Source organism: Orcinus orca, chromosome 1 (genome assembly GCF_937001465.1).
Source record: "Orcinus orca chromosome 1, mOrcOrc1.1, whole genome shotgun sequence".
Classification (NCBI taxonomy): Eukaryota; Metazoa; Chordata; class Mammalia; order Artiodactyla; family Delphinidae; genus Orcinus; species Orcinus orca.
Window position 1 is genome coordinate 5,291,561 of NC_064559.1, and position 14,005 is coordinate 5,305,565.

Below are 14,005 nucleotides of genomic sequence, written 5' to 3' on the forward strand. Positions count from 1 at the left end.
AGGCTGGGTTGTACAGTGTTTGGGGAAGGCTGTTACAAAAAATAACTTTTTAATTAAAAAAAAAGTCTTTTCCTAATATTCAAAATAGACCTTGAGAGAGCTGCCACTGAAATATATTTCCATAACAAAGTCCGTTTTATGTAAAACCTGGGTTGTAGTTTGTTTGCTTTTTTTTTTTTTAACAAATGTGAGTTTGGGTTTGTTGTTGTTTTTACCGTTTCTGAACTTGTGATTGACTTTATTGCTGCAATAAAGTGACACAGTAGAGGCTGGCTCTGAAAAGGAGGGAGCATATTTTTTAAAGGGAGAAAAAACACTCCTTAGAGCGACTGCTTGGAGTTCAAGTTGAATCAGAGTGAAGCCATCCTTGGCTCTTCAGCTGTGAAGCTAGTGAGGCTTCAGCCTCCTGGAGGGAAGGCAGGACTTGCCCAAGGGTCTTACTCCTTCTATCAGTGGTGCTTCTGCAGGAAAACCCTGGTTTGCTGCTGATATGGGGCTCACACCCGGGGACTTGATAGATCTGGTCTGGGCGGGGCCTGGGCTCCTGGATATCTGCTGCAGGGTTCCAAGGCCCACATTTTGCAGAACACCACCAGCTGAGCCTCATCTAGGTTCTGAGGGCTCCACTGGAGGAGGGTCTAGGCAGGAACTGACCCCACTTCTGGCGGTGAGCGGTGCGGCCAGCCCATGGCTGGCTGTTTGTGCTGGGAGAACAGGCTTTGGCTCAGCCCATAGCCCTGAATCCGGCAGCCACTCTTTCGAGGAGCCCCAAAACATACACTAAACCCATCAGTCAGCAGGAACGTTATCTCACTGATCCATCCACGGGGCAAGGGAGCACGTGGAGGATGACCACTCCTGGCGCCTTCCTGACTTTAAGCCTCGATGGTGTCACCTATTTATCTCATGTTGCTGTTTCATTTTTTCAAGCAAGCTTGAAGTCAGTGGGCTACTACTGCCTCAGTAGCTCTTAGCCTGTCACTCTCTCCACACCCAAGACTTGACTGGAGGGGAAAGCCACCTACACCTGACGGTTTAGAGAGCTCAGCTGCTAATGAGGATGTTTTTGCCTGTCTGATTTAAATAGCAAAGCATTAGATTGTTTGCTTCTCAAGGAAAAAGTCTGTTCTCAACACCTCTGTGTCTTCAAAGGTACCCACTCCAGTGCTGGACAGCAGAGTCGCTGCTCAGATGAGGGGGTCAGCCTGGGCAGAATGCCCCCCTGGCCCTAGCTGGCTGGCCTGGCTTCTCTGCTCCCTGGGATGTCATTGTTTCTCCCAGCCTCTCCATGCTGAGGATTCGGTGGAGGAAAACTTCGGTTTGATACCACTGGGGTGGGTTTGAGACTGTGCTCTCACGAACAATTGCTGCACGTAACAGCGTGATGGATGGCAGTGGGGGTAGATTGGGCTTCCCAAAGCTGCGATGGCCAAGGCTTCACCAGAGGAAACTTTTTTTTCTCTCCTCCAATATCAGAAGGAGGGCAATGGGGGCAAGGCGGGGGGGGTGGGGGGTGGGGGGGAGGGTAGGTAATGTAATTTATACAGTATGGAAGCAGGAAAGTGCTCACACTTGGATGGAAGATACTTGCTGTTGGTTGGGATCTGCCCCAGCCTGATCCAGGGAATCGGGAGCCTGGGCAGGGCCAGACTGCAACCCAGGCTCGGGGCGAGGGAGACCCTGAACCTGGTTTTAAGTAGCTACAAACACAGGAAATAAGACTCTCCTTGGCAGGAATAAAGACTCAGACGTAGGGAATGGACTTGAGGACATGGCGGGGGGCGGGCAGGGAAGGGGAAGCTGGGACGAAATGAGAGAGTGGCATGGACATATATACACTACCAAACGTAAAATAGGTAGCTAGTGGGAAGCAGCCGCATAGCACAGGGAGATCAGCTTGGAGCTTTGTGACCACCTAGAGGGGTGGGATAGGGAGGGTGGGAGGGAGACGCAAGAGGGAGGAGATATAGGGATATATGTATACATATAGCTGATTCACTTCGTTATAAAGCAGAAACTAACACACCATTGTAAAGCAACTATACTCCAATGAAGATGTTAAAAAAAAAAATGGGCAGAAGAGCTAAATAGACATTTCTCCAAAGAAGACATACAGATGGCCAAGAGGCACATGAAAAGATGCTCAACATCACTAATTATTAGAGAAATGCAAACCAAAACTACAATGAGGTATCACCTCACACCAGTTAGAATGGGCATCATTAGAAAATCCACAAACAACAAATGCTGGAGAGGGTGTGGAGAAAAGGGAACCCTCTTGCATGGTTGGTGGGAATGTAAATTGATACAGCCACTATGGAGAACAGTATGGAGGGTCCTTAAAAATTAAAAATAGAATTACCATATGACCCAGCAATCCCACTACTGGGCATCTACCCTGAGAAAACCATAATTCAAAAAGACACATCCACCCCAATGTTCATTGCAACACTATTTACAATAGCCAGGTCATGGAAGCAACCTAAATGCCCATCGACTGACGAATGGATAGAGAAGAAGTGGTACATATATACAATGGAATATTACTCAGCCATGAAAAGGAACAAAATTGGGTCATTTGTAGTGAGGTGGATGGACCTAGAGTCTGTCATATGGAGTGAAGTAAGTCAGAAAGAGAAAAACAAATATTGTATAATAACGCATATATGTGGAATCTAGAAAAATGCTACAGATGAACTGGTTTGCAAGGCAGAAATAAAGATACAGATGTAGAGAACAAACGTATGGAGACCAAGGGGGGGAAAACGGGTCTGGGGTGGTGGTGGTGGTGGGATGAATTGAGAGATTGGGATTGACATGTATACACTGATAGGTATAAAGTAGATAACTAATAAGAACCTGCTGTATAAAAAAAAAAGGACTGTCTTTGGTCCTTGCTCTCTCCAGAAACAGCAGGGGCAGTGGGCGGGGCATAGACCTATGGGCGTGGTCAGAGCGGGCTCCTACCTGGGGAGCATGCACCACGCCTGCTAGACCCCTGCGTCGGGTATTTCCAGTTCCCGCCTCTCACCCTTGCAATGTGGGACACTTCGAAGGAGGGGTAGTAGAAAACCAGGTGTGACTGAAAACCCGGAGCACAGAGTGTTCGGCAGAGAGGATAGGGGTGCAGACTGGGGTGCAGTAAGTGTGCCTGGGGCAGCTTGAACAACCTCCTGCAAAACCCACTGGAGCTCGAGAAGGGGGCGGGGCAGGCGGTAGGTGCCATCTGGGAAATGGGGAGCGTTGCCACCGGCGGAGGAACCTGAGGAGAGCGTGAGTAAATTACTAGACCACTGTTAGGTTTCCCAGGGTGCAGTTTTAGTTTTACCTGTCTCCAGGTGCTGCATCCTTTTAGTAAACAAGTCTGCCCACCCCCACCTAAGTCCCGAATGTCTGTCCTCGCAGATGTTTAATTGTGCTCAGAGCCTGCCGGAAACGGGGTCGCTGGAGAGCTTGAACTGAGGGCAGGCTGAGCCCAGGGTCTGCAGAACCATCTTCGAAGTTTTTGACTCAATGCGGGACATGTAGCCTGAAGTTTGAAATGCATCTTGAACTTTTCCTGTGAAAATACAACTTAATTTCACTGTTGGTGCTTTTTGAGGATTGTGAGGAAGGGCATATGACACACCCAACTTCTTTCCGGGACAGTTCTGGGTAGTTGTTCAAGTCTAAATTTAATCCAAGGCCTACATTTCCATGGGTGAGTGTGCTACTGGTTGTAGGAAGCCGTCTGTGGACAAATGAGGATAATAGAGAATTAGCAAGTCTGGAGAGGAGAGCCCATCAGCAGAATGACAAATTTAGGATCTTTAAAGACATCTGGTCAGCGATGCCGGAGCTCGTGATTGACTGAGTGATTAATAATGGAAAACCCTTAGTTCAGTGTTTCCGCCTTCCCTCGCCCACTTCCCCAGCCGGGACCGGCTGTCTGCTCCAGTCTGCCAGAGATGTTTCCAGCTGAACAGTGGAGGCATTTAGGCCCCTCATCTTTGACCTCTGGGAGTTTAAGGTTTGAGTTTTAATTCAGTTTTATCTGTGTGCTCCCTAACTGACAGCTCACTGAAAAGACTCCCAATTCCCTTTCATATCTGATACACTTCCATTCACCTTATGGAGTCCGTCCAAGGGCCTCACTTCAGGGTCACCCTGACTCCCAGCTCGTAGTTCATTGTCAGGACCTTCCCTGCAACACACAGAGCACTGGAAAACAGGGAGAGGGCTGAAGTCTTTGCTCCCCTGCTCTCTGAGGCCTACTGCCCCCAGTCTTCAGAACCCATCCCTAATTCTGCGGTGGATTTTTCTCCAGGCTAAAGCAACTAGACAAGCACAGCCAGGCTACAGCCCAGCAGCTGGTGCAGCTCCTCAGCAAGCAGAACCAGCTTCTGCTGGAGAGACAGACTGACTGAAGAGGTGGGACGTCTGAGATCCCAGGTACTGTGCAGGGCGCCTCACCCACCAGAGAACGCACCGGGGTACACGTGGTCTTTCCCTTGTTCCTTTTACAGAGCTGTGTCTTACCAGGCTAAACTCCCCGGGGGTCCCGTTGGTTAGCGAATAAGCTGGGAGGGAGATCTTGAAGACTGTGCTGGGCACAGTGGAGGACACAGAAGTGCGGGCCCTGGACCTGCCCTCTTCAGCGAGCTAAAGTTCGTACGGGAGAACAGACCCACCGTGAAGCACCAAGCCACACGGAGTGCCGAGCCGCACCGTGTGGGCACCACCGCTGAGGAGCGCAGGAGGCGGGAGAGCAGGGCGGGAGGCAGTGGTCAGGAGGCTTTCTGGAGGAGGTCGGCTTTGAACTGCCCCCGGGGGACGTGTCTGTTTGAATTGGTGGAGGAAAGAGGTGCTCCCAATTAGGGGAGTCCCTGTGAATGGAATGTAGGAGTCTTGCTTTAAATCAGCTGGCTGATAATTGGGCTAGGGTTTGGAGTGCTGGCGGAGGGTGTGGCAGTGTTCCATAGATAACATGCATTAACTCTCATTACTCTTGAACAAGCCTGCAAGATTGATTATCCCCATCTTACAGATGGGGAAGCTGAGGCTCAAACAAGCGCATACAGCTAGCAAGTAGGGACACTGAAAATGGAGCCTCAGTCTGACTCCTTAACAGACTTTCCCTGTTCAGGTTAGGTCTGGGGCCCCCAGCAGGGATAATGGGGGAAAGAGTGTCCAGGTAAGTTTGGTGTAGGGAATGAAACCTTTATTTTTTTCCCTAAATTGCTTCTCTTCCTGTCAGGGAGTCTGGGCTTTTTACCCCATCAAGCAGTTTGTTAGGATAATGAGGTGCTCCATGAGTGCCCGGGGGACGCCGTGCAAGAAGTGCTTGGAATGATTAATGGGAAAAATGCATCAGGAAATGAAAACGATGAGACAATTGTCTCATTCTTTTTTCAAAATGACCATGTGTCCAAACAGGTATAGAGGAGCCGCTGTCCTCTGAATGATTTTTCCCACTCAGCCCACCAAACCCCTCTGCAAAAGTCCTCATTTGTTCCACCAATAGTAAATGAGCATCCCCAGGAGCCAGTCATTGAGCTCAGGCTGGGGGATGGAGACACACCTGCACTGTCCCCTCCCAGGGCCTCTGAGGCTGCTTGCAGGGAAGGGTGGTGCACAAGCCGCACGCCCTACAGTCACACAGGCATCCGGGATGCTTGTATAAGCATCATATAACATATGAATAAAGGAACATGGGTTTCAGGGCTTCTTCTCACACACACCAAGATAGCATCTCTGGGAGCAGGGCCCAGGAATCTGCATTTTAATGAGCTGTTTGGATAATTCAGTGAAGACACTAGGGTTTGAGAGCCTCTGAAAGTGCTGGGAGGCAGAAAGAACAGAGAATGATTCCAGAATGCATCGTTGTCCCTAGGCCCTGAACAAGTCATTGAAGTCTCTTCTAAGCCTGTTTCCACATCTGCATAGTGGGTACCATACCAGCCTAACTCAAAGGGACCCTGCAAGTGTTAAATGAGGGCAGCTGTGAGGTGCATGGCAGGTTGTCTTGCATAGTACAGGCCAAAGAAATATCAGGGGTTTTCTTTTCCCCTCTCCTCCCCAAACTGGGGAAGGTCCTGGGAGAAGCACAGGTTGGGCAGAGATCCTGTGGGACCAACAGCCATGAAACGATGTTCACTGCTCTCGCCCAGCTCCTCCAATGTGTGCAGTCACCTCATCCTGTACCTGTGCGGCCAGACCTCAACCAGAGCTCAGCTGTCTGGGCAGGTCCTTGAGGGGGGCCCTGGGTGGTGCCAGCCAAAGGTTGGGGCCATCAGGTCTCCAGACAGCTGGAGGGACTCACAGCACCAGTGGAGCTCCTGGCCTCCAAGAGCTGAGAACGACTTCAGAACTTGGGTTGTGGAGAGTCTTCTATACAAGCTCTGAGCATGTGGTAGTTTCTTCTCCATTCTGGACCAGACCATTATCCTGTGGGGTTTGCCTTTTAACTCCCCATCTGCCTACCTGACAGCCCACTTAGATCTTAACATGGATCATCAATGCTTAGAAACCTCTTCCAGGGCTTTAAAAACCCGGTAATTGCCAAATGGATTGCAAAATTTTTGTAAAGTGCATTTAAAAAAAACCCTAAAACCTCAAAATTCTCTCAGAAAAATGAGCAGGTCTTTTTTCCCTTGCCTGAAGCAACAGAAATGATTTGACCATCCTATGCTCTCTGATACTGGCCCATCTGGCTCATCTCTAAAGGGATCTTTCAGATTCAGATATGGCATTTGGAATTATTTTAATGTGAACATGACAAAAGAAGCTTGGTAGAGAAAATGTTGGCTTTCAGTAGCAAATACTAGCATTCAAAGAGGAGACAGGAACCCAGGCAAGCTCTCTACTCTCTAAAGCAAAGGCCCACTCTTTGCGCCCAAGTGCGGCGTTAGACCTGTTTCTGCCGTGGAATAAACTTGAACTGTGAGTTTAGTTTCCAGGGAGCCTTACCTGAGGTAAGTAAGGCTGCCATTTGACCCCGGCAGGTATTTGGAGGGTGCTACCTCCCGAGGGTTCCAGAGTCACCGGCCACACCCACTTCACACCCACCCTTCTCCAGGGGAGAGAGTCCTCTGGCTTGTCTCTGGTTTGGGGATGGTTTAGCTAAAGGCTTCCATTTTCTCAGCCTGGATGAATTAAGCATAATAATTTTGCACATCAAACTCTAAAACTCTCTATCCGCTGGATCCTCAAAAGAGAATGGATATTTTCTGGCCTGGGCAGCTGCCCTGAAGCTGAGTCACATCCCTCCAATTTGTTCCTGTGCCTGAGCCCTGGGCCCTGAAGCAGATGACAAGCTCGGGTTGGCCAGTGGCCTCTGACAGGAAACATCTAGCCTGTTTAGGAGGCTTTATTGTTCTAAATTGTTTCTGCTTAACTTCTAAAACATGCACAGCAACACGCCTGGCCGAGGGGGCCGCTCACCGTCCTAACTGCCGCTGTGACACTCTTTGGCCATAAGAATTCCCGTCTCCCCTGAAACGCTGCTGTCGTGTGGTGGCCAGCCCGGCGAGAGTCGGGCCGGCCTTGTGGCTGACCCAGTGGACGTGGCTCAGTTTGCTGATCGCCAAGTTCAAGGCTGCTCTTCTGACTTGTTCTTAGTTTAGGACTGATTAAAAACACTGGCTTTATGAATCTCCTGCTTCACTCCTGGGGAAAACACTTCTGGGAGACAGCTTTTGAAACATCATGAATTGCTATGTTAGTTCTTGTAGCGAAATAGAGACATGAAAACACTAACCCAGTCTTACTCCTCTGTGCTCTTCAGGGACGGGAGTGACTGTGGTTGTTGGGGGGTGGGGACTTAAGGGGTGGTGTCCAGGATACAGAACCTGGGCCCCAGGGGAGTCTTGGTAAGGCCTGACAGCTGGGAGCGGGGTTAGGGGTCTGTGACCCAGCGCCTGGGGCTCTAACATCTGACCAGGATGGGTGGCGGCAGTTGGTGAGGAACTTAAGAGTCTTTTCTTGGGGAGAATGGCATCCGAGAGACGGGAAAGAATGGAAATGATCTGTCCATTTGGAGGACTGTCATTTACATCAAGATTGTTTTACTTGTACATTTATTTGGTGATGATATGGTTTCAGCTGATTTGCATTTTCTGATAGCCTCTGTCCCAAAAGGCTGTTTGATTCCGTCCTCAGTGTTCAGTCTGGGGAGGGATGCCTTTTTAGTCCCTTCAGATGCATCACTTTTACAGTTTAGAAAACAGCATCTGAAACTGACTTATTGGTGATTAATCAGTTGGCCCTATGACTTTTGAGCATTTTTGGCAGTGAATTTACTTTCTAATTTGATTTAAACTTGTGCATGGATCCAGCAGACATATGTGATTATGTTCAAAATCATGGAGATTACCTCGTTACACCAAAGGATTCATGAAGAAAGCTGGAAACACGCACAAGAAACAAAGACACAGATGATGACGAAGGGAGGAAAGGCCCGTTTGTGACCTGAAGGAAAGGTAGGGGGAGGCTTCAGAACTGTGCGCTCCAGTGAGGGCCGCGCAGCTCCTGCGGGCCCCTGCAGACTGAGCTGTAGGGTCGCCCAGCTGGGACTTGGAGGTGTCCACAGAGTCTGTGGTGGTCCTTCCTTGAGCCCTGAGGGCTTCACCCAGTTACGTCGGCGCTTCCACGAAGCTAGCTACCTGTGAGACAGATGGTGCTTGAATAGAACAGCAGATACACTGAATAAAATAAATTAAAAAGCCTCCTCCTGAACCAAGATTTTTTGGAAAGAATTCTAAATAGATGAAAACAAACAATTTGATTTCAACCAAATTGTTGTTTTTTTGTTTTTATCCTGATTTTCACCCGAATTGTCAGTCTCAAAAATAAACACTGATACATTCCCAGAAAATATTTTTCAAATAAAAACTGACTCTGTTAAAGTTTGCCCTGATTCTTTCAAAACTGTGTACAAGACACTGTCAACCGAAGTGACTTGCATATTTTTTTAAATAAACTTGAACATATGCAGCGAAAATGTCATTAACTCCCTGCTGCCTGAGGGTTGTTAAAGAATGACGTAAGACCCCTGGCGCGGCATTTCTAACCTGGGGTCTGGCGACCCTCAGAGAAGCTTCCTCAAACTCAAATAGCGTAGTTTAACTTTTTTTCTTTTTTTAACTAAAGGCCCTGTGTGTAATTGATATTGAAAAGCGCATACAGCTTCATTTAAGCCAAACTTGCTCTTCGTTAACAGTTAGTTCACTTTGTCCAAGAGTGAATAATTTCAGAATAAGACTCATGGAAGGAAAATAAATTGAATTTTACATTGCTTCAGATACATTTGCTCCACTTATTGCTTCCCGAGTCAGACATTACATTTTGCAATATAAATTCACAATCAAGATTTTAAAGGGAGCTAAATATTTTAATCCAATTAGACAAGTGAACAAAACACTGAATATTACATGTAGTGTAGATAAGTGGTTCTTGCCTTTAAAAGACTGTAATTCCGTCACATTACAACCCCAAATGTCAATGTTGTCTTTATTTTTAACGCTTTCAAACATGAGGCAGCCAGAGGCTCCACTCTCTGCTGTTGGTGACACTGTCTGTCCTTTGGGAATTCTTAAAATCTATTTACCATGGAAACATGGTGCGTATAAAACACAGACCCCTGCCCATGTGCAGGGGAAGTTCTCGTGACTCATGAGATTCAAGAACGCTGGAAGATGACACGCTGGGGATCCCGAGGGTTGTGGAAGGAACCCCCGTGCTGGAGTGTGCTCTGGGGAGAACCTGGCGCAGCAGTCCCGCCCCTGGGCGCGCGTGGCCTCCGCCTCTGACCGCTCCTGTCTGTGCGCAGGGCTCCCTGTATCCCCCCACGTTGCAAGTCCCAAGTCCAGATCGAGCTGCTGTTTTCCAGGAAGCTACAGCGTCATTGTCCACACTTTCTTTCTGCGAGGAAGTCTGTCCTGCCTTTACCGTTGCGTTTTTCTGGCTTCTGTAGTTCTTCTCCGATTTTGGAGCCCAGAGGCAGCAAAGCCAGGCCCCAGAGTCCAGGGAAAATGGAGCCTGAACTCTGCCTGCCACAGAGCTTTCATTGTCAGAGACCCAGCCAGGCAGCCGGGAGGGAAGAATAAACCGAGGACCTGTGGTGACCTTGCCGTGAACTCCTGCCCGTTTGGCAGCTGTGCTGGCCGGAGGGGTACACAGCTTAGCGAGAGCTCCGGTGACTTGTGTGGGGCAGAGGCAGGCCTCTCCTGACCTGCAGTTCGTGACCTTGAGCCCCGTGCTGGGTGGAGAACTGCCTGCTTACAGGTCAGTGGTCATGTCTGAGGCCACGTTTCCACAGAGTGCTGCAGGGGACTGGTGAGGACAAATTGGTGACCACCCATAGGTCACATGGCTGATTTATTCCGGGCTGCCTGATATATTTGATTCCTACTTACTCCCAGAAATATCAAATGTGGTTGCTGTTTCACTAAGCTGGTTGGAATAGCATTAAAAAGAGCCTGGACTTTGAGGTCAAACTGCCTGGGTTCAAATCTCAGTTCTGGACCACTTCAGGTAAGTTCTTTGCTTCCGCATCGCTCAGTTTCTGGTTAAAAAAAAAAAAAAAATAGTAATAGAACCAGCTTCCTTTTAAAACGGAGCTCTCTGCATTACTAGGGCCCAGAAGAGATGACCGTCTAGCAGGGTAGCACTGTGATTGCTGAAGGCTTGAAAGGGCCACTTGGAGAAATCATTTAGCATCCATTTTGCACAGATGGAAAAATCAGGCCCAGAGGAGTAGAGTGACTAAAACTGGGAAATGAATGGGCAGGGAAATGAACTTCCAGAGAGACTGGTATTCATTCCCTGGGCCATGGGCTGCATGGAAGGGGGAGGGAGTTCCCTCTCTCCCGGGGCAGCAGCCTGGAGCTGGGCCCCAGCTGAGAAAGCCGCAGAGCAGTGGCCTGGCTCCCAAAGTGGGGACACATGGAGGAGGGTACTGGGGGCTTCCCTGGAGTTCTGTCAGCTGAGGCCAAGCTTTGAAATGCCCCAGATAGAGGTTGGGGGAGGGATTCTACCTTCTTTCTTGAGTTAAAAATAAATGCTTTTCTGCCAGAGGCGTGAGGAACAGGTCCATTTTTTTTTTTTTTTTTTTTAACCTGGCCACACAGAGACAGAAAACATACAAATGAGCCAGGGAAAAAGCAAGAAGGAGGGATATTCCATTGGGAGGGGCTGCCAAGAGGCCAGTGGAGATGCACAGAGAAGAGATACATGGTGGAAACAAGGGGTAGGCTGAACCGTGAGCATCCGTATGTGTAGGGCCTAGCTGGTGCCGTGACGTCCCTGGGCTGCAGGCTTGGGAACGAAGCTGCAGAGAAGGTTCAGCTGGACCCCGCAGTGTGGCTGCTTGGGGAACAATTCAGGTCACCCAGAGAGACTCGTTTTTTAAACTTTGAATTTAAACTTAGGAAACAAATTAGACACACAAGTCAGGGTTTGTGGAGAGAAGGCTCTGTTAGGGTTTAAAACGAGAACAAAGAAAACGGGTCACTGATAGCGGGCTTGCAGTTGGGGAGCATTTATATCATCTGTGGACAGCGCTGCAGAAGAGCAGCTGCCAGGGTGCTGTCAGCCCTCCTCAATCTGGAGGGCAGCCACGACAACTGCAGATGTGGCCACACCACCCAGGGGGGCCACAGCAAGGGGCCTCGGTGACAAGTGTGATGGTCCAGGGACAGGAACATGGTGGCTGAGGGCTCAAGCCACGGTTCACACTGGCTGTGTCCCATCGGCACACACACCCTCGTCTCCCTTACAGCCCGACCTCACGGTGTCCACAGCGGTGTGGGCAGTGAACCAGCTTTCTGGAAATAGGCATGGCTCATGTCCCTCAGAAGTGATGGCAGACGAGCCAGATTTTGGCAGTAACTAAAGATTCTGTCTCTCTGGACATGCTCCCTGCCTAAGGGGAAGAACCGAGAAACATTCTCTACTAAACATCCAGACATCCAAGGGTGACACTGAGAGCTATTTAGCAGGAAGACAGTGACATAACAGGGTACATGATTCATTCAGTCCCATTTGCTGAATGCTCACGACGGCTCGGGCAGCGAACAGTAGGTACTATGAGGAGGAATGCAGGGCTTTGCACCAAAACCAAAGGAAAGAGAAAACCGATGGAGCCCGGGAGAGAAATGAGGGCTGACCCCTGGGCAAGTGCCAGCAGGGAATGGGCCAGGCGGTGGGCAGTTCCTGGCGGGAACCGCGAAGACTCATGCGAGAACTGCCCGTTTCCTGGAGCTTGGTTTTAAAAAATTCCCACAATACATTTCCCTTCTACTTCAGGTCTTTACTGTTCTGTGTTGTGCGTGTTACAGGTATGTGTCTTTTCTACCTCAAGGTCAAATTTTTTTTTTTTTTTGAAAACGTGCCTATTGCAGTTTATGCTTATTCTCGTATTCAAAGACGCCCTCGAATCTCTGAAGTTAGAAAGTAAGCCACCATTTCCAGAGCACCCGGTGGGCAGGCAGCCTGCCTGTCTGTGGGACAGGAGGGTCATTCAAGCCAGTCATTCACTGGATCCGTTCAGTCAGGACCGGAAGGCAAATCAGCTCTTGGAGATCCTGTGTTTGACGGGCAAATGGAGCTGGCAGCAGCCTCTGAGGACAGGGGCGCCCTTTCTGCAGCGGCAGGGCCCTGGGGCTCCCTGGCTTCCTCCTCCCTGGCTTCCTTCCCTTCCTGGCTCCAGGAGCCCCGTGGGCGCCACGAAGGAGGGTCCATCCACCTCCCAAACCCCCAAAGAGATGCACACAGACACCACTCACTTCCTCACCACGTCCGGGGCCCCCCACTGTCTGAGAGCAGGGCTGCACACGATACTCTAATTGCCCTGTGTCGAAACCCACAGAACTGCTCACTAAAAAGTCATGAGTGTCTCACATACGCTGGGAAATCTACTTGAAATGTAAACATTTTCTCATTTTTTAAAAAAGATAACAGGCTAATTTTCATATTTTTCTTGTGCAAACTCTGATCTTGGAAACGCTGATCACTCGTCCTGTCTTGGAAATCCTCCACAAGTAATCGTGGCTTAAGTTGGGTAGACAAGAGCCCTCTCTAATTCAGGAAATCTCTGTTGGGGAGTGCAGAGCCCACTTGTTTCTCTTGAAGATGATTCTCACCCAGCCAAACAGAGACCAGATGGGGCCCGTGTCCCTGCATTACATTCCAATTCATCTCTTGAAGTGAGAACTGGGATTCGGTAGTTATCACCCTAGCCCTCTATCTAGTCTCTACCATCCTGGTGACTTCACACTCCTGGAGGGCAAAGACCGTGTCTGAGTCATCTTCCCACACAGGACACAGTAGGTACTCGAGAAATGTCCTGTGCAATGTAACTATTTCCAGTGGTTTCTGACACCACTTCCTGACGTGGGTTAAACTAATTTGAACAGCCACATCCGACATCCGCTAGGGCAGGCAGCAGTACTTTCCTAACTTGCGACTCCTTCAACCCAATTTTCATGAGCTAGTTTTGAAACATTTATTCCTGTTTAAAACTAGGAGAGGACACATACTAAATTCCCTCTTCCAGCATGTGGTAGGTGGTTTCCATGTGAAAATGCCTTTATATATGTTAAAACACACTGTCTGCATCTAAACATTTGGAGGTGTTAGCTTGTTATCATTTCACCAGGAATTTCTTAGGGACACTTGGTCTATCCACATCCTGTTTTTTTGTCCAGTTTTACTCACTGTAATGTCTGAGCAATTTTCAGTAAACAGATTCTGGCACGAATCAGTGTCTCCTTTCTCCTGTCCATGGGGGAAGAGATGGCTCTTTAGCTGTGTCCTGTCATCAGACCACCCTTATTTAAGAGACATGCAGAGGTCTGGAATATAGCGTGTCTTCAGATTTAAAGCATTAAAAGAGTTCACCTTATATTCCTACAAACTTTTCATACAGTTGGTTACGTACAATTTCTATAATTTTTGCATAAGAATTTTTTACAAAAACTTAGAAAGAGGTAACTAAACCAGTGAGAAGACAAATCACATTGAAGAA

The 14,005-nt window shown here is 48.8% G+C and overlaps 1 protein-coding gene across 7 annotated transcripts in view; it reads left to right on the plus strand.

The window, feature by feature from the left end:
• The window catches only part of SDCCAG8 (SHH signaling and ciliogenesis regulator SDCCAG8), a 267,820-nt gene that overhangs the window by 253,434 nt on the left and 381 nt on the right, over window positions 1-14,005 (plus strand). For 5 of the 7 annotated variants that reach the window (XM_004284509.4, XM_033414402.2, XM_033414403.2 and 2 more), the window contains one exon: window positions 4,307-4,431. The exons of 1 other annotated variant lie outside the window; for it this stretch is intronic. In XM_004284509.4, coding sequence (XP_004284557.2) covers window positions 4,307-4,406 — 100 coding nt within the window. In that variant the 3' untranslated portion in view covers window positions 4,407-4,431. Of the gene's footprint in view, window positions 1-4,306; window positions 4,432-14,005 lie in introns of those variants that run through there. One more of the 7 variants, XR_007478804.1, reaches the window with a different exon arrangement.